This window comes from Barbus barbus (assembly GCF_936440315.1).
Source record: "Barbus barbus genome assembly, chromosome: 13".
Classification (NCBI taxonomy): Eukaryota; Metazoa; Chordata; class Actinopteri; order Cypriniformes; family Cyprinidae; genus Barbus; species Barbus barbus.
Genome location: NC_136741.1, coordinates 9,056,125 through 9,076,705, shown reverse-complemented (window position 1 = coordinate 9,076,705; position 20,581 = coordinate 9,056,125). Strand labels below are relative to the sequence as shown.

The following is a 20,581-nucleotide window of genomic DNA, read 5'->3' as shown; positions in this document are numbered from 1 at the left end:
GGTTACCTGGATGATCCACGACTGTTTTTTTGTTTGTGATGGTTGTTCATGAGTCTCTTGTTTGTTCTGAACAGTTAAACTGAGCAATGTTCTTCAGAAAAATCCTCCATGTCCTGCAGATTCTTCAGTTTTCCAGCATCTTTTGCATATTTGAACCCTTTCCAGCAGTGATTGTATGATTTTGAGATCCATCTTTACACACTGAGGACAATTGAGGGACTCAAACACAACTATTAAAAAAGTTTCAAACATTCACTGATGCTCCAGAAGGAAATACGATGCATTATTTTTTTTTTTTATTATGCATGGATTTTTCTGAAGAACAGTGCTCAGTTTAACTGTTCAGAACAAACAAGAGACTCATGAACAACCATCACAAACAAAAAAACAGTCATGGATCATCCAGGTACCCACACACAGTATTAAGAACCAAGGGTTCACAAACTTTTGAATGTGGTTATTTAAAAAATGTCAGCTATTTTTTTGTCTTGTGGACTAAATGTAAATATCTTTTATGTAAAATATCTTACTCAGGACAGTAATAAATAAAAAAATAACATGCATTTTGTGTGATCTCTTTATTTTGTTAAGAGTAAAAATTACTCACATTTTCACAGATTCTGCGAGGGGTTCACAAACTTTCAAGCAGCACTGTATATATTATAGCTGAGTTACTTACTAAATGGATATTTTACCCCAAAATTAAAAATGGTCATTTGTTTATATATATATATATATATTTTTTTTTTTTTTCCTGAACTCATCATTCGGTTAGATGCCTTCCTGAGACATTGACAAATTTTAGTTCAGCCAGCTCATCTGGGTGAAGGAAGTGTGCAGCATCATATACGCTCCCCCTCCTCCCTTTGGCTGTGAACAGGTTCCTCTCATCAGCAGGTGTCTGCTACACAGGCATCAATTAGAGTGTTTGCGGAGGCTAATAAGATGAAACTCAATCAGGGCTCTTAATTGCTCAACTATGTGAAAAAGAAATCACATTAATGCAGCTGATTAAGAGGATGGCAATAGATGCAACCTAATTAGTGAGGAAAAATCTCAAATAACTCATCCATGTACACATCCATTACAACCACGACACAACTTTGTAGTCTTTTTTTTTTTTGAGGCACATAACTATTGTGTGTTGATTAAACTTGCACTGTTTTGTAGAACATTACGTGATTATGATTTTAGCGCGGTGCGATTTGATAGATTCATCATTGTAGAGCATCAATTTTAAATGCACATCTGCCCCTGAAGTGGCCAGATGATGATCTTTTCATCAACTGTTCTCATTTTAGCACTCAACTCCCTTAACTAAATCCCTCAAGTGGCTTGCTCGTCCTTTATTTTAAATCAAGAGTTACATATGGACCAGTCCCCGGAGTGTATGTCCTACATGAAATGCAATAACATATGTTCTTCAATAGAGCAGCTTCGTGGAGTCTTTCGCCTTAATGAACAGGGGCAAGGCTTTGAGAGCGAGATCGTACCACCCTGAACTGCCATACATCAGCTGAGTGCCAATCAAATAACACAAAGGCCTGAGAATCTCTGTGTATGTGTGCTGCACCGAGCAATTTACAGCAAGAGCATAACGTGTCCATCTCTCACTAGAGGCCAACAAAAGGGCAATTCAAAGCCAAGAGCTCTCAACACGGTTTAACAAGCCACAGGAGAGCCCTTCAGGACTGGCGGGCCAACAGCTTGCGGCTGGTAATTGCATCCCTATTAGCATTGAGTAACTTTCATCATCAACGCAAGCAAAGCCACGCGCAAATCCAGACAACGCAGTCAGTATCCAAACACATGCTGCGATGGCATGCTGTGATCCGCAGAAAAGGAAAAAGAAGCTCAGGGGAAGATTTTGCATGTGTTCTAAAAGGCTGGATTTCTGCATACAAAGTGCACTTCACCATGAATATCAAATACATTAATATTGATTTCTTCACCTCCAGAGGGTGGGCAGAATTAACTGTGTGCTGACAAAATAAATTTAGTTGACACTTTTCATCCAAAGTGTCCACTGCTGTTGTAGTAATCCTTTTGTCATTTTTACTAAAGGATTATATGCAGAATGTTCATGGGAAGGAGATCGACCTGCTTCGGACTACAGTGAAGGTTCCAGGCAAGAGGCCCCCCAGGGCCATCTCCACATGTGCGGTTCCCAGTCCCAAAACCAATGGGCTGACCAAGGACATGAGCAACCTGCAGCTTGGACAGACACCAGGTAACGTGATCATGCTTTTTTGTTTTTGTTTTGTTCTGTTCTTGTCTTATTTGTTTTGTTGAACATTTGCAACAAAAATTAGATAAGTAATGATTTTTATTTTATATAATATAATAAAATATATACCGACATCTATCACTGAAACATATACATTACTATATTTAATATAATATAGTAATGTAACAAAAATTAGCTAACAATATAAATTATAAAATATATGTATATTTATTTTAAATATTTAAATACTTACTGTCCATCCATCTAGGGTGTTCCCCTGCCTATGGCTTGAGAAAATAGCCTCCAACATGTCTTTGACCATACTTCAGACAAGTAGTTTGGAAAATTAGTGGATAATAAAATATATTTAATTTAGTATAAATGAAAATAATTGATTATAATAGTTAATACATATTGAAAATAATACAAAACATTTCCTTACATTGTTTTAGCAAGTGTTTTCCAAGAAAACCAATGTATTACAAAAGTATCTTAATGTCAATATAATAGGCCTAGGAAGCGGTCTTCATTAGTAGAGTATTAAACAATTAAGTTATTGTTTAGTTATTCGTGTAACACTCATTGGATCAACAATCCTTAAGCCCCCCAAGGAGTGTTAAAGACCCTTCTCAGGCACATACGCACACACAAAGCACCAGGAGGACCAAACTAATAGCATGAATATTCAGTGACCCATAATACATGTACTAATTATTGTCATGAATATTAATGCAATCAGCGCTCGTTCTCCATTCAGGCAAGTCCGAAATGAGCACTAATGAGAGGGAGAGAGAGGGAAGGAGGAGGGAGCGGTAGAGGAGAAAAGAGAGATAATTCACAGCGGTACGGCAGTCAAGCTTTTGTACGTCAAGTATTTGACTGTAGGGCTGGGTCAGCGGCGTGATCACATGCACCTTTTATTCCTTTGGTCTTAACATCTCTTTTTGCGAGAGCTACAATTATGCACCGAACCCATTATAGCAAATCTTCACACACTGCTGTTCTTGCGCTGTGTGTGTGTGTGTGTGTAGACCCTTTTCTGCCCTCATACATAGTGTTTATTTTCCTCCAGACGACCACTGATGTAAAAATGTAGTTTATCAGGGCTCTCCTGAAGTATGATCAGCTTTTGCCATTTACCCAAAGGTGCTGCCGTCTGATTTATCCGCTACAATGGAGATTAAATTGAGTCGTGACATTTCATTCAGTCGAGTTTGCAATGGGCCAGTGGAGACCCGTGGATACACCTTTTTGCAACAACATATTAAAAACCAGAAAATGAAGTATTTACTGAACCCTCTTTTTCTTTTTTGTTTAAACTACATTGAGTATTTTGTGTATTCAGCATTATTTACATTTTGTTCACCGCTATTGGACAATCTGTTAGATTTTCTCTGTTTGTAAGCCGAGAAGCCTTATGGTTGATTGTGTTTGAGTTTGTATGTGTGCGTCATATCATATCCCTCCCGCGTTCTTTTGTGAGCTGTAGTGATGAAATCTTATTAGTGCGATTAGATGCGACTTCCTATGATGTCCACTTTAATTTCCACGTGAGTCTGACGAACCTCTCCCGCAGTTTAATGATGACTCAAGGTGATGATAATAATTAACTTTCGAGTAATCTGATGTCACTATTTATGCACTTTGATGACAACAAATCAAGAAGCTTTGTGCATGAATTGTAGTTACACTTATTATTATTATTATCATTAACAAGCATTGCAATGATTACGAAGATGACACCTGGAAGTAAAAAAATTAGGGATGTATTGATATAAAAATTTTGGTCAATATCAGTAAGTTGATCATCATAATCATATAATTGCTTGCTGTCTTGTTTAAATAAATTAAAGCTACATATGATTAATGCATCACAACAAAATACAGTATAAAAAAATTTATACAGTTTGTTTTTTGCTACATATTTTGCTACATATTGCATTTAATGGGTTAGTTTACCCCAAAATGCAAAAAATTATTATCATTTACTTAGCTTCATGCCATTTCAAATCCATAAGATTTTCATCCATTTTTGGAATATAAATGCATTTTTTTTTTTTATGTTCTCTCATCCATTCATTGAAAATCGAGGTAACCAAAAATTTTAGCTTCAAAAAGTTCATAAAAACATTATAAAAGTCTTCTGAAGAGACACAATCACGTTATATGATCACATTTAATTTAGGCTTTTATTGACACAATATACACATTGACATGACAGAAATAACCCCTTACTGAATTATTCATAATTTTTAAATATAAACTTTGATTATTATTACAAAGGTAATCTAAATGTAAAAATTGTGGAAATGACCCTACAATATTAAATAACTGACCAATACTGCTAAAAACTCATTCTAATATTGGCTGATTACCAATATATTGCCAATATATTTTACTTATTGTAAAATATTTTTATAAACCATTATAAAACTCGAGTTTGCCAAAAAAAAAAAAAACTACACTAAATTTACACTATAATACAAACAAAAACTACGGCATTACAGATGACAAGAACAAATTAGGAAATTTGGTGTATTACTGTATATTAATGGTGCGTTAATTTTCATGTGTCTCTCTCACAGCCTCTGTGACCAGCAGTTCTTCTGCATCTCAGATGGCGAGTGGCATCAGTCTGGTGTCGTTTAACAGTCGGCCGGATGGGATGCATCAGCGCTCATATTCTGTGTCCAGCGCTGACCAATGGAGTGATGCCACAGTCATCGCCAACTCAGGAATCAGCACGGGTAAGTGTAGGACACATTAACACGTGTAGCCCCTCGAACTGCTGTGGGGGTTTTGTTTTATGCGTGTTGTCGTCTTGAAGGTTTTTCTTCAGAACTGAGAACAGATCCTTAAACAGTGATTTGTTATCCTATAGTTGTAAACACACACATACACCCACTCCACCTTTCATTGATCCTTGTGTCAAGCTCTAATGCTGCTTTAACTGTTTATCAAAGTAATGGCCACTCAGGAGAACCACATTACCAAAGGCTCATCTGTCGACGGCTAGCAGAAGAGAAATGTTTGGAGCATGATGTTTATCAGTCTGTCATGTCAAGTCAAGTCAATATTAATTGTATAGCGCTTTTAACAATGCAAATTGTGTCAAAGCAGCTTTACATCAGCTTGATATAAAGCTTGGGTGGCTTTGTATCAGCTTTACAGTATTTAGACGGGGAAATAGTTTGTCGAAATAGTGTCATTCTCCTCTGGCCAGACAAAATCAGCAGTTTAAATCTAGACTAAAGCAGAATCAGATTGTGCAAAGGACTCATCTGGTTCCCGTGGTCTTGTCCCGATGGCCATCTTGGAGACAGGGTCTTCACTGGGGATCAGTCTCTGGGGCTCATCTAGGTGTCCTGGCTGTAGAGGTCATTTCTAGGTGCTGATCCACCATCTGATCTGGATATAGTCTGGATCTGGGTGGCTACGGTGACCTCGGAATAAGAAATAAACAGACTAATATTAGCGTAGATGCCATTCTTCTAACAATGTAACAAGTACATCAGGTGTTTTGGGAAGTGTTCCCGGTTCCGGTTGACCTAATTAATGCAGCCTAACAATCCTTTAATGGATTTGAATTATAGAAAATGCGATAGTGTATTATGTGTAAACCAGGTTAAAGAGATTGGTCTTTAATCTAGATTTAAACTGACTTCCCGAACAGTGTTAGGTAGATTGTTCCAGAGTTCGGGCGCTAAATAGGAAAACGATCTCCTGCCCGCAGTTGATTTTGATATTATAGGTATTATGAAATAGCCAGAGTTTTGAGATCGCAGCGGACGTGAAGGATTATAATGCGATAAGAGCTCACTCAAATACTGAGGTGCCAAACCATTCAGGGCTTTATAGGTAATTAGCAAGATCTTAAAATGTATACTATGTTTAATAGGGAGCCAGTGCAGTGTTGACAGAACCGGGCTAATGTGGTCATACTTCCTGGTTCTAGTAAGAACTCTAGCTGCTGCATTTTGAACCAGCTGGAGTTTGTTTATTAAACGTGCAGAGCAACCACCCAATAAGGCATTACAATAATCTAGCCTCGAGGTCATGAATGCATGAATTAATGTTTCTGCATTTGACATTGAGAGCATAGGTCGTAATTTAGATATATTTTTAAGATGAAAAAATGCAGTTTTGCAAATGCTAGAAACATGTTTTTCGAAGGAAAGATTGCTATCAAGAAGTACGCCTGTGTTCCTAACTGATGATGAAGAATTTACAGAGTAGCCATCAAGTATTAGACAGTGATCTAGGTTATTACATGCTAAAGTTTTTGGTCCAATAATTAACACCTCTCTTTTTTCAGAATTTAGCAGTAAGAAATTGCTAGTCATCCAGTTATTGATATCAACTATACATTCCGTTTGTTTTGCCATTTGGTAAGTTTCATCAGGTCGCAAAGAAATATAGAGCTGGGTATCATCAGCGTATCAGTGAAAGCTTACACCAAGTTTCCTAATGATATCTCCCAAGGGTAATATGTAAAGCGTGAAAAGTAAGGTGCCAAGTACTTAGCCTTGAGGTACTCCATACTGCACTTGTGATTGGTATGATACCTCTTCATTTACTGCCACAAATTGATGGCGGTCAGATAAGTACGATTTGAACCATGCCAGTGCACTTCCTCTAATGCCAACATAATTTTCTAGTCTATTTAAAAGAATGTTGTGGTCGATAGTGTCAAATGCGGCACTAAGATCCAGTAGCACTAATAGAGAGATACAACCATGATCAGATGATAAAAGCAGGTAATTTGTAACTCTAATGAGAGCAGTCTCTAGGGCTGTGCAATTTGGGGAAAATATATAATTGCGATATTTTTGACAAATATTGCAATTGCGATTTGATTTGCGATTTTAAATTTGCAAAGTCAAGCTTCAGCTCAATATTGTCAATAATGCACAGCACAGTATGAGTATCGTTACCCTACTGAAAAAAAAAAAAAATCAATAGAAACATCACAGAAATTCTTACAGTTTCCATAAAAAACATTACAAAATTCCTTTTTCTTTTGGGCATTATTCCAATTGGAATTACTGTTGTTCTATTGGTTGCCACCTGCTAGATTACATCCCACCAATAGAATGCATCAAATACCAGCAGACACCATTATAGTTTACATTAAAACCAATACAATTCCCATTATAACCCTTAAATCCATTACATTTTCTATTGTGTTTTGGGAGGGGTTCTACTGGTTTTTTGTTTGTTTTTTTCTGCAGGGAAGATTTATAATGGTATTACTACTTTTACAGAATTACTGAATTTCAATATTTTTTTATAAATAAAGAACTGTATTTCTTTAGTCAATTATTGAAGTATTAGTATGTTACACGGGCTGATTTATTCATTTTTAAGTATTTGGGATTTTAAGAACAAGTGGGAAATGTGCTGAATGTTTAATTTCATCCAAGTGAAATTAGCAAGCAGTTAGACTTAATTTACATTTGTTTTAAACGTGGAGCCAGGCGCAAGTGGACATGTGCGTCAGGCCTCGTCAATATTGCCAGATGCACTCGTGAGAGACTTGTGGAGCAGAACTGGGCGCGAGACCGTGAGTATAAAAGAGCATTACGAGACAGGCTGCGTGTGTGAATTAGCGAACATAAACTTATTTCAAATTAATCTGTTGGGGAGATAAAATGTGTAAGGTAACGTTCATGTAGCCTACAGCTCTTGCAAATGACATTTTTTATTCGTTGTCTGTCATTTCTAAGCTGAAGTTACATACGTTTTTCTTTAGTTTTAATTTGTGTAACTTTCGATCTGACCCTTTTTAAACGGTGGGTGTTTACGCAGTTGGCTGGAGCAGTGCTGATCGGGGAGAACGGAGGTGCGCTCACTCTATTGGTTAATAAGACTGTCACTCAAGGCTGGCAGTCATGCATATGTTCTGGATCAGAGTAATATCACATCTACATCGCAGGCTTTGCGATTAGCAAATCGCAACGCCTCAAATCGCGATTGCGATTCGATTTCGATTAATCGCACAGCCCTAGCAGTCTCAGTACTATGATATGGTCTAAAACCTGACTGTAAATCCTCACATATATCATTTTTCTCTAAGAAGGAACATAGTTGTGATGATACTACCTTTTCTAATATCTTTGACAGAAAAGGGAGATTCGAGATCGGTCCGTAATTAATTAATTCTTTGGGGTCAAGTTGTGGTTTTTTAATGAGAGGCTTAATAACAGCCAGTTTAAAGGTTTTTGGGACATATCTTAATGACAATGATGAGTTAATAATATTCAGAACAGGCTCTATTACTTCTGGAAGCAACTCTTTTAGGAGCTCAGATGGAACAGTGTCTAAAATACAGGTTGCTGGTTTAGATGATTTAACAAGTTTATTTTAACAATTTAACAATTCTTCATTTCCAATAGAAGAGAATGAGTGGAATTGTTCCTCAGGGGATCTATAGTGCACTATCTGATGCGATACTGTGGCTGACAGCTTTCAGATGATGTATAAATCTGATGCGATACTGTGGCTGACAACTGCATGGTTACAATTTTATCTCTAATAGTTTCGATCTTGGAAGTAAAGTAGTTTATAAAGTTCATAAAATTACTACTATGCTGCTGGGTAATGTCTGCACCTGCTGATGTTATATTTTTTGTTAATTTAGCCACTGTATTAAATAAATACTTGTGGTTGTGTTTGTTTTCTTCTAAAAGAGACGTAAAGTAAGCAGATCTAGCAGTTTTTAATGCTTTTCTGTAAGATAGGACACTTTCCCGCCATGCAATACGAAATACCTCTAATTTTGTTTTTCTCCAGCTACGCTCCATTTTCCGGGCTGCTCTCTTTAGTGTGCTCATTATACCACGGTGTTGGACTCTTTTCCTTAATCTTCCTTAAGTGTAAAGGAGCAACCGTATCTAAAGTGCTAGAAAAGTCAATAGTTTCTGTTACATCATCAAGTTGTTCTGAGCTATTGGATATGCTGAGGAATTGAGATTAGTCAGGAAGATTATTTATGAAGTAGTCTTTTGTGGTAGAAGTGATGGTTCTACCAAATTTGTAACAAGGAGTTGGCTTTACAGCTTTAGCTATATGGAATATACACGAAACTAGATAATGATCTAAGATATCATCGCTCTGCTGCAATATTTCAACACCACTGACATTAATTACATATGACAGTAATAAATCTAGAGTATGATTTCGACAATGAGTATTGGACAATGTGTCCTGAAACTTGTTGTTTAACACCAATGGAGTTTAGAATGTCTATAAATGCTGATCCCAACGAATCTCTTTCATTATCAACATGGATATTAAAATCACCAGCAATTAGGACTTTATCTGCAGCCAGCACTACCTCAGATAGAAAATCAGCAAATTCTTTAATAAAGTCTGTATGGGGTGGTGATGGCGCAGTGGATAAGACACATGCCTTTGGTGTGAGAGACCCGGGTTCGAATCCACTGTGAGACACCAATGTGTCCCTGAGCAAGACACTTAACCCCTAGTTGCTCCAGAGGCGTGCGACCTCTGACATATATAGCAGTTGTAAGTCGCTTTGGATAAAAGCGTCAGCTAAATGATTAAATGTAAATGTAAATGTAAATGTATGGTGCCCTGGTGGCCTGTATACAGTAGCCAGTACAAACATTGCAGGGGATTTATCATTAACACTTGTTTCTTTGGATAACGTTATATGAAGCACCATTACTTCGAACAAATTATACTTGAAACCTGACCTCTGAGAAATACTGAAAATATTGCTATAAATTGTGGCAACACCTCCCCCTTTACCTTTTGGACGCGGTAAAGTACCGACAGAGAGAGATAAACTGTGCATGTGGCAAACAGTGCAAACAACAATAGCAGGAGAAGCCATTACTCACCTTGATTGAAGAATGATTCAGTTTGTAACATAATACAAGTAATATTAATATGTAATTTAAAGAAATAGTTTAATTTAGCTCAAAGGGAATCATTTATGATTTTATAGGGATTTGAACAGAATCAGTGTTACGGCGATTCACTGAACGAGCATATCGAGCATAGTATAACAAACTGCACTGGATATTAAAATCCAAAATATAGTGAAAACACTATTAAATAGCACAGTAACTAGATCGGCAGATTAAGACATTAACTTGTGAGCAGAAAACACAAGATACTTCTCTTTTCAATATAAATAAGATTTTATTTATATAAACCTAAGACATAAACTAATCTAACACATGAACACAAGCATTCACACATTCACGCGTTGCAGAAAGAGAGAAAGTAAGGAAAGGATAATTTTAAGAGAATGGAAATGCAACCATCAATCACTTATTTAACCCTCGCTTTGAGTTTCTCAATGAGGCTAAGATTGATATTAAAGTCACCAATTCAGAACTTGGAGGCGTTACTTGCTTGCATTGCCTGTGTTACGGGTTTCCTTTGTGTCGTCGTTGCAGACAGGGGGTTCCCCGAAGTGTCTGATTGGCTGGAAGTTCAATAGTCTTTGAAGTGAGGTCTTGGGCGTTGGCTGAGGATGCGGAGTTGGTCTGGTCGAAGTTTGAAGCGAGTGCATTCGGAGCTGGACTTTGTAGCAAACTTACATTAACACACAAAACTCCTCGGAAAGACAAGAAACTAAAGTAAAAGAATAAAAGGATGTAACAAGACTAGGTTGGTTTTCTTTCCATCGCGGTAGCAGCTGGCATGTGGGCCAGAGCACACTCAAAGAGCAGCACGCGGTGGCAAAAGTGAAGCACAAAGGGCGTCAGAGAGCAAGAGAAAGAGAGAGTTTGATGGTGTCCTGAGTATTTAAACTCGGCTTTCAGTCCGTCCCATCTGGACATCTTGACCAATTAGATACTGTCCTTGCTTGGGGTATTGCTTTGTTTCTCCATCCCACTAATAAATCGTTGTTATCTGTTCAGTCAGAGGTCCGAACTTTACAGGCTCTTGCAAAGTATACCTTTTGAACATGATTTCTATAACAAGACTATGATGCATCTTACAAAGAATTGATTGGAAGAAACATTTAAAGCATGATATTCCAAACTCATACATACTAAACATGAATATTACCCTTTAAGGCTTAAGCTATTCAATACTTATTAAAGCAAGACATACACAATGAGTGATTAAAACAAGGATATTCAAATGTGTGGGTTACATACACAATATGCAGTTATGCATAGAAATGATTAGTTTCATTAAAAATTGAAAATGAAAGTCTTTTATGTAGTTCTATGGAGAACGAAGGCATGTTCTTTTAGACAAAGGAATTTTGGTTTGGTCTGTCTTCTATGTGTGGAGACCCGTCCAAGAGAGTCTGTAGCTCATGATTTTCTATCACAGGTTTACATGTGACCATCAGTCTTGATTACTTGCAACAAATTTGACGGTCTCTTTCCTGAATTGGAATTATCAATAAGTGTTCTTTTGTCTCAATGTTGAAAGCTGTTTTGGGAAAGAGGCTTGCTGGTTAGTCTTTCTTCAGACTAGCTGGTGCTAGGATCTGGACAGATTTATGACATCCTGTTTCTTGGAGACTCTCTTTGTGGAATCTCAGCTTCTCATGTTTCGATGTTCTGATGGAATCTTAACTTTGTCTGATTCAGTCTTTGATATCTTACAGCTTACCACTGTTGTTTGATGAACTCGTGAAAAACGGAGCGAGAAAAAAGAAAACAATAATAGGCGCGAATGGAACCGCGAGTGACAAGCTAACCGGCTAACAAATGCTAATGCGCTGCACTCGCGGTTTTAAAAAAGTGAACAATCAAATTAGTTTGATAGATAATACCAGAAATATGGTGGGAATTAAGTTATATATTATCAACAGAGAGTGAAAGTAAGATAGAGATTCAACAGAAAAGCAAAGCTACACGGAGCTACAAATCGCAAACCTCTCAGCAGCACGACAGACGGGACCTTTCTGTCACCTTTCTGTTGTCAGAGAATTTCGTACTTGGCTATTTTTATTAAATCTTTCATGTCTAAACAGCCACAGGAGGAAATGGCCGTACACATATACATACACAGAAGTCACTATTGGACTGACAGCTGTCAGGAACAATGTTTTATATGCGCTGATGAACTGCAGTGACATGGTGTGACTAGTTTTAGGCCTGTTGTTTGACCCCTGCCTGTAGTTGACTCTGTGTTTACCCCTGATAACAATTAAAGCTGTGAAACACTTAAATGGGCTCCTGGCCGCTTCCGCAGCAGGACACTACTTGCACACAGCTGAGCCACAGACCCCACATGACTTCAACAGTACATCTTTTAAAATGTTAGGTTTTAAATTCTTATTCTTTTTCACAAAACAGCCACGTTTTGGTTTTCAATGCCCATTTACAATATTTTCTGTCACCCTTAAACCTGTTTCACACAGCACGCATAAACAAAGCTGCAATATTCATGTTTTTCTCCTCCAAGAAAAGTGCCAGTTACCCACAAACCCCACCTCAAAACTGATTCTAAAGATTTCATTAGTTATTTCAATCACAGTGCTGATTACCTACACAGTGCTAAAACATATGTGACCCTGGACCACAAAACCAGTCGGGTATATTTAGTATATATATAAGTAGCGCTGGTATATTTGTAGCAATAGCCAAAAATACATTGTATCGGTCAAAATTTTCGATTTTTCTTTTATGCCAAAAATCATTAGAATATTAAGTACAGATCATGTTCCAAGAAGATATTTTGTAAATTTCCTACCGTAAATATATCAAAAATTAATTTTTGATTAGTAATATGCATTGCTAAGGACTTCATTTGGACAACTTTAAAGGCAATTTTCACAATATTTAGATTTGTTTTGCACCCTCAGATTCCAGATATTCAAATAGTTGTATCTCTGCCAAATATTGTCATATCCTAACAAACCATACATCAATGGAAATCTTATTTATTCAGCTTTCAGGTGATGTATAAATCAGATGTATAAATATTTTTTGTTTGTTTTGTGGTCCAGGGTCACATACACTAACCACTAACCCTAAAATTAAAAAGTAACCTCAGCCTTAGTTTAGCATTGGTAGCAACTGGTTCAGAGGAAGAAAAAAATTATCTGGATTCAGCAAGTGTTGGTAAGTAGAATAGTGCTGTTGAATGCAGCGGCTTTAACCCTCTGCGCGCCGGTGCGTTCACTTTCAGATTTTCTTGATTCACAGAGAAACCTTAAATACTCATTCTCTGATTATGTAATCCGTATGAAACTAAAGCGAGGTACACTCTTTCCCGTAGGCTATATGAAGATTGAAGTGTCTACTTTTAAATGAACGAATTCAAATCGAAAACGAATATTCTCTGATTATGTAATCAGTATGAAACCAAAGCGAGGTACAGTCTCTCCTGTATATGAAAGCTTGAAGTGTCTACTTTTAAATGAACAAATTAAAATCGAAAACGAATATTCTCTGATTATGTAATCCATATGAAACTAAAGCGAGGTACAGTCTTTCCCAGATCTAAACTCATTATATGCAGTCACCTGCACGCAAACGCCCTCACCTAGATACAAAAAAATAAAAATAGATAAAAAAATCAAGATTAATCTAATTTTTATAATTTTTTAAAGAAGACCTGCTATGAGGAATTTACCTCAGAAGCACAGGGCAATCTGACATGGCTTTATTCAGCAGAGAAAATCATTTCTGTAATTTATTCTTACCTACATTAGTTAACATGTTATTTTTACATAAACCTGTACGGATTTTACTAGTTGGGTTTACTAGTTACTAGTTTTCCTGAACATCTTGCCAAACTGAAATGTATTGTTTAACTTTTAAGCTTTTTTGTTATTTGTTTGACTCGAATTGAAAGAATAAAGAGTTTAATTTCTATTAAGCTTTATAGGGATTTTAAGATTTGAATTATTAGCGATTTGAATAAGTTATTGAGGAAATAAGTTACTTTTCAGACAGAGTAATTAAGAATTTAAATACAATATTGATGATGTAATTAGTAATAGTAATTAATTACTTTTTGAACGTAACTTACCCAACACTGAGTATTATATATATATATATATATATATATATATATATATATATATATATATATATATATATATATATATATATATAAAAACACCAAAAAAATAAAGATAAAAACGTTAGTGTTTGATGATAGATACCCTCTCTTTAAAACAGCAAGAATATGAAGAATTCTCTGTGTTTATCACTGTGTGTATCAGTGACTTCAGCATTAAAACAGCAGTGGAGTTGGTGGGAGAATCCTTCAGTGGCCTCTGCTTCAGTGATATTCAGGGTGGTTGTTCAGACACTGCGGCGCTCCGGAGGGCTGTGTTATGAGGTTTTGTGAGTACTTGTATGCTTCCCCCCAGGAATCTCTTAAAAATAACCTTTCTGCTGGCCTAATGATGTGTCTGTCCACGGCCTGACTGGATCAGATCTGATGGCTGGATGACGGTAGTGCTGGACGCTGATTGCTTGTCACCTCTTGCCCCCAGGAGCTGACGGGAATGAGATCCTGTCTTTTTTTCTGAGAGAAGTGAAGAGAGATAAGTGGTAGCAAAGTAATTAACTGACGTTCCTCGCTTTGCGCTGTGAGGAAGAGACTGTTGACTAATCTCTAACCTTTTGTTTAGCCATTTGCTTTGTTTAGTCTCTAGCCAGGAAGTTACATTATTTTTTTTATAATAGCTGAATGAAATCCAATACTTTTTTCTTACTAATTTTGGGATTCTGTATTGAAAAATTAATAGAATCAGAGTTTCTCACAAAATATGTGTATTATGCAGGTGAAGAAGTTTTGTATTGTCATTTAATCACCAGAAACTGCCACAAATGAATTATTTCTAATGACATTATTTTATGCCCAATTATGCATAAAATAATGAATTATGACCAGTGACAGAAGAAAATGCAAACATGACCCAGATGTTTTCTGCTACATCTGTGGGTGTTTTACTACTGAAACTCCAGTACACTGGATATTTGATAATTAAATAGAGTATATTTCTCCACTACTCCGCTGATTGTAAGTTAAATTACAATTATACATTTTGAATACTTCTTATCGCCATTAAAATTAAACATTTAACATTTGACTGCTTTTGCTATTTTCGCAAGTACATTAAAGACAATAAGATTTTTCGATTTATATATTTTCAGATATATATTTGTTATATATATATAAAGAAATGGATATGATGGAAAATGTTTATTAATTTTGTTAAACTTACAATCCAAAATTTTGTGATCTAAAAGTAATCTTTCTTATTAATTTCCCACAATGCAGTTCTTGTGGTTAAACACATACTGACAACCTTGTGCTTTTTATACAAAATAAACTGAGCTGGTTTGAACTGAGATCATTTAAAACTACAGATGCCTTTAAAGTGTAATTGTAAGAGGATCAAATTTGAAAAGAGCTACAGTGGTTGACACTTGGCTGTGTGCCGTCTGAATGAATTGGATCACATCAGAGCAGACTCGTCCTGACTGGACATGGCTGCCGTTTGAGAAACACAGCCTCAGTAATGAGCTCTTTTATTCCAGAGGAAACAAAGCCAAGTCCATTTAAAGGAGATAAGATCCCCTCCAGTGATCGGGCTCTCTGTGTCTTTTCGTTCCACTCCATGTTGTCTTGAGGGCATGGGAAAGGCAGTGACATCCCTGTCTCTTTACCTGGAGCATCCTTAGCTCCAAGCAGACAGTTGCACATAAAAATATCCCCTCTGTCCCTCCCTCTGTGGCTATCCTCCCTCTCTTTTGCTTAATAATGAGAGACAAACAGCAGCAGAAGTAATGAGTGTCTCTTTGATTGCTGCTGCTGTGTTTAGGTGCTCTGGGGTACATACTTTTGGTTCGATGTCACCCAACTTGTTGATTAATGCGCTTGTTTTTTTGTTTTGTTTGTTTGTTTGTTTGTTTTACATAGGGATTTTCAAGCTAGTAATGGCCTTGCAAAAACGGAAAAAAATGCACAGCAAGTTCCTATGTACTCTTTGTATTCATGTTGCTTTCATAGTTTTGAAAAACTTGCATATTATTTTCAGTGGGTTAACACTACAGTTCAAAAGGGGTTGGTAAGGGTGTTTTTTTAGTTTTGTTTTTTTTATGTTTTTGAAAGAAGCCTCATACTCACCAAGACAAATTATGTTTGCCTATTTTAATATATTTTAAAATGTAATGATTTTCAGCAGCCAGTCTTCTAATATTCCGATGATCCTTTAGAAATCATATGCATATTAAATCATTATTTGGTGCTCAAGGATTTTTTTTAATGAATAGAATGTTTAAAAGAACAGCCTTTATTTGAAATAGAAATCTTTTCTAACATTATAAATGTCTTTACTGTCACTTTTGATGTATTTAATACATCCATGCTGAATAAAAGTATTAATTAAATAAAATCTTTCTGAATGCAAACTTTTGAACTGTAGTGTATATTAAATGAAAAATGGCACGTGGTGTAACCAAGTAAAAATGTATTGCATATTTATACACTCACCTAAAGGATTATTAGGAACACCTGTTCAATTTCTCATTAATGCAATTATCTAATCAACCAATCACATGGCAGTTGCTTCAATGCATTTAGGGGTGTGGTCCTGGTCAAGACAATCTCCTGAACTCCAAACTGAATGTCAGAATGGGAAAGAAAGGTGATTTAAGCAATTTTGAGCGTGGCATGGTTGTTGGTGCCAGACGGGCCGGTCTGAGTATTTCACAATCTGCTCAGTTACTGGGATTTTCACGCACAACCATTTCTAGGGTTTACAAAGAATGGTGTGAAAAGGGAAAAACATCCAGTATGCGGCAGTCCTGTGGGTGAAAATGCCTTGTTGATGCTAGAGGTCAGAGGAGAATGGGCCGACTGATTCAAGCTGATAGAAGAGCAACTTTGACTGAAATAACCACTCGTTACAACCGAGGTATGCAGCAAAGCATTTGTGAAGCCACAACACGCACAACCTTGAGGCGGATGGGCTACAACAGCAGAAGACCCCACCGGGTACCACTCATCTCCACTACAAATAGGAAAAAGAGGCTACAATTTGCACGAGCTCACCAAAATTGGACGGTTGAAGACTGGAAAAATGTTGCCTGGTCTGATGAGTCTCAATTTCTGTTGAGACATTCAGATGGTAGAGTCAGAATTTGGCATAAACAGAATGAGAACATGGATCCATCATGCCTTGTTACCACTGTGCAGGCTGGTGGTGGTGGTGTAATGGTGTGGGGGATGTTTTCTTGGCACACTTTAGGCCCCTTAGTGCCAATTGGGCATCGTTTAAATGCCATGGCCTACCTGAGCATTGTTTCTGACCATGTCCATCCCTTTATGACCACCATGTACCCATCCTCTGATGGCTACTTCCAGCAGAATAATGCACCGTGTCACAAAGCTCAAATCATTTCAAATTGGTTTCTTGAACATGACAATGAGTTCACTGTACTAAAATGGCCCCCACAGTCACCAGATCTCAACCCAATAGAGCATCTTTGGGATGTGGTGGAACGGGAGCTTCGTGCTCTGGATGTGCATCCACAAATCTCCATCAACTGCAAGATGCTATCCTATCAATATGGGCCAACATTTCTAAAGAATGCTTTCAGCACCTTGTTGAATCAATGCCACGTAGAATTAAGGCAGTTCTGAAGGCGAAAGGAGGTCAAACACAGTATTAGTATGGTGTTCCTAATAATCCTTTAGGTGAGTGTATATATATATATATCTGTTCGTTAATTCATGAATACATCATGTGAGTGTATGCAATTTAATCATTATTTAAAAAAAATGTTTTAAATATATTTAAGGTGCAATATAATATAAATTTGTTTTTTTATTATTATTGTGTCAGGGAGGTTGTATCACCCTGACGTTTTTTCCCCCTGAAAAGAATATTAATGTGAATTTTAATTCAGAAATATAAAACACTCATAATTTTTAATTTATCTTTACATACAGTAAATAATAGGTTGTTACCAAAAAAAAGAGGTTCATGTCATTGATCCTAAAAACACTTTGTATAGTTCTCCATAAAAGATGATGGACATTTAGTCTTTGCCTTGAAGTGGATTATCCCATGATAATGTATGTGTTGTATTGCTGCTCCTCTCCTCTGAAATAACTGGATATTCTTTAAAACAAAACCTAAAAGCAAACTGGCTGTGACTGAATGTCTGCCAGAATTATAGCAGACGAATTAATGACTTTTTGAGAAAGCATTGAGCTTCAGAAGACAAGGATGGAGAATATGAGGGAGACGAAAAAAGTGTATTTGACATTGAGGTGTGTGTGTGAGAGGGAGAGCTAGGACAAAGGGGCTGTTAGAATGAGGTGGTTAATTGTTCACTTTGGGATGGCATCTTGTCAGCAGAGATAAGTTGTCACGTTTTCCACTTGAGCTGAAACTAAACGATTGTAAAATAAGCTACGGCTGTCCTTGGGGCTGTCTGCTGATGCACGGCGCTGGAAGCATGCTCAGTGCCAGCCTGAACATCCCCCAGCCCCTCCCCACATCAGCGCTTTCACTCCGCCTGATATTGATGTGAACTGAATGTTATTTTATTCTGCCGCTAGTCACAGCTGTCAGTGCTGCTTATGAAAAGTGAAGCAGCCTTCTGATAGCCTGAAACGGAGAATCCAGCCAAACGCCAATCAGAATTGGCCTCACACAAACACAAGTGCTCGATCATTTAAACCAGAGCAGACACCACAGAATATTCTATATGCGTGTGGTAAAATAGAGCTGAATGTTTACATCAATCTCTCTCTCTTTGTGTCCAGACACTGGTCTGGGAGATTCTGTGTGCTCCAGTCCAAGCATATCCAGTACCACCAGTCCGAAGATGGACCCACCTCCATCGCCCCACGCCAACCGCAAAAAACACAGGAGGAAGAAGAGTACCAGCAACTTCAAGGTGGACGGCTTCTCTGGAGCTGCAGAAGGTACTTCTGGTCTCTGTCCCACTCCATCTGTAGCCTTCTCTCCCTCTCAGATCTGGTCAGATCTCTGCTGATCATCTCTTGGTCTGTAAAATTAGCCATGTTCCTAAGAACCACTGTAATGGATTGGTTCTTAAACCAGTGTGAAAAACTATTGGACAAAAGTCCACTCAGGAAAATTGTACATTTTAAACCTGGAAACGAATAGACAGTTCTATGATGCTGCATTTATAGGTTACTAATCAAATTAGTATTCGTATGATGCCAACATTTCAATAGTCAGTACTAATGCCTGAAAACTTTAATGAGCAAAAATGTATGTAATTTGCTATTACACACTCCATTTGACTATCTAAATTATGTATTTGAAAGTTAATCATTATAAAAATATAATTAAAATAAATAATACCTTAAATTTAAATATATTTACTTAAAGATAAAAATTCAGTGAATAAAAAATGCAATAGAACAGCGTTCTTGACGTTTATCAATAGAGGTATTATTAAATCTGCTAAAGTTATCCAGACAAGAAAAGTGACTGTACAGTATATATACATTCATTTATACATTTCATTATAATCAAAGAAGCCTTCCCATATACCAGCATGTATACAAACACTGTAAGCTGCATACACTGCTGCTGTCACACACACATAAGTGCAAGCGAGTACACACCGTCATGCAGTGAAGTTGTGTCTGCTGTGACGGTGCAGTGGAACAGATGTTTCTGAGCAGCAGATGTGTAATCTGTTTCCTGCCGTCAGTATGGATCAGGCAGCTGACAGGCCTGCGTGGAGCAAGAGAAATATGCTGAGTGATTATTACACACTCACACAGACAAGCCGGTTAAACGCCGTCTGTCACTCACACACACACAGACTCCACTCATCACTGCAGCCACTATTCTGACACAATAGATAGATATTTGTATTTATTTTATTATTCGTCTCAGTAACACAATACCATTCAAAAGTTTGGGGTCAGTAAGTTTTTTTGTTTGTTTGTTTTTGTTTTTTTTACTTTTATTAAAATTAGTGCTGGTCAACGATTAATCGCATCCAAAATAAAAGTTTTTTTTACATAATATATGTGTGTGTGTGTACTGTGTATATTCATTAGGTATATATAAATACACACACATGCATGTATATATTTAATGGGAAATGTATATATGTTTGTTTATATATTAAATATATTTAATACATAATATCAATTATATGAATATAAATATACATGTGTAAATACATGGAAATATTTTCAAAATATATATATACTTTATGTGTGTGTCTTTATATATACATAATAAATATACACAGTATACACACATATATTATTTAAACAAAAACTTTTATTTTGGATGCGATTAATCGTTGCCCAGCACTAATTAAAATAGAAAATATTTCAATATTTATCAAAAGTGTCCAGTGACAAACTTGTATTTATTATTTGAAAACTTTG

The 20,581-nt window shown here is 36.7% G+C and overlaps 1 protein-coding gene across 2 annotated transcripts in view; it reads left to right on the top strand.

The window, feature by feature from the left end:
* LOC306878681 (arf-GAP with GTPase, ANK repeat and PH domain-containing protein 1) overlaps positions 1 to 20,581 on the top strand; it is a 206,450-nt gene that overhangs the window by 150,110 nt on the left and 35,759 nt on the right. For both annotated transcript variants that reach the window (XM_079431163.1, XM_079431162.1), the window contains exons 11-13: positions 2,065 to 2,230; positions 4,813 to 4,974; positions 18,965 to 19,126. In XM_079431163.1, the coding sequence (XP_079287289.1) occupies positions 2,065 to 2,230; positions 4,813 to 4,974; positions 18,965 to 19,126 (490 nt within the window). The remainder of the gene's footprint in view (positions 1 to 2,064; positions 2,231 to 4,812; positions 4,975 to 18,964; positions 19,127 to 20,581) is intronic.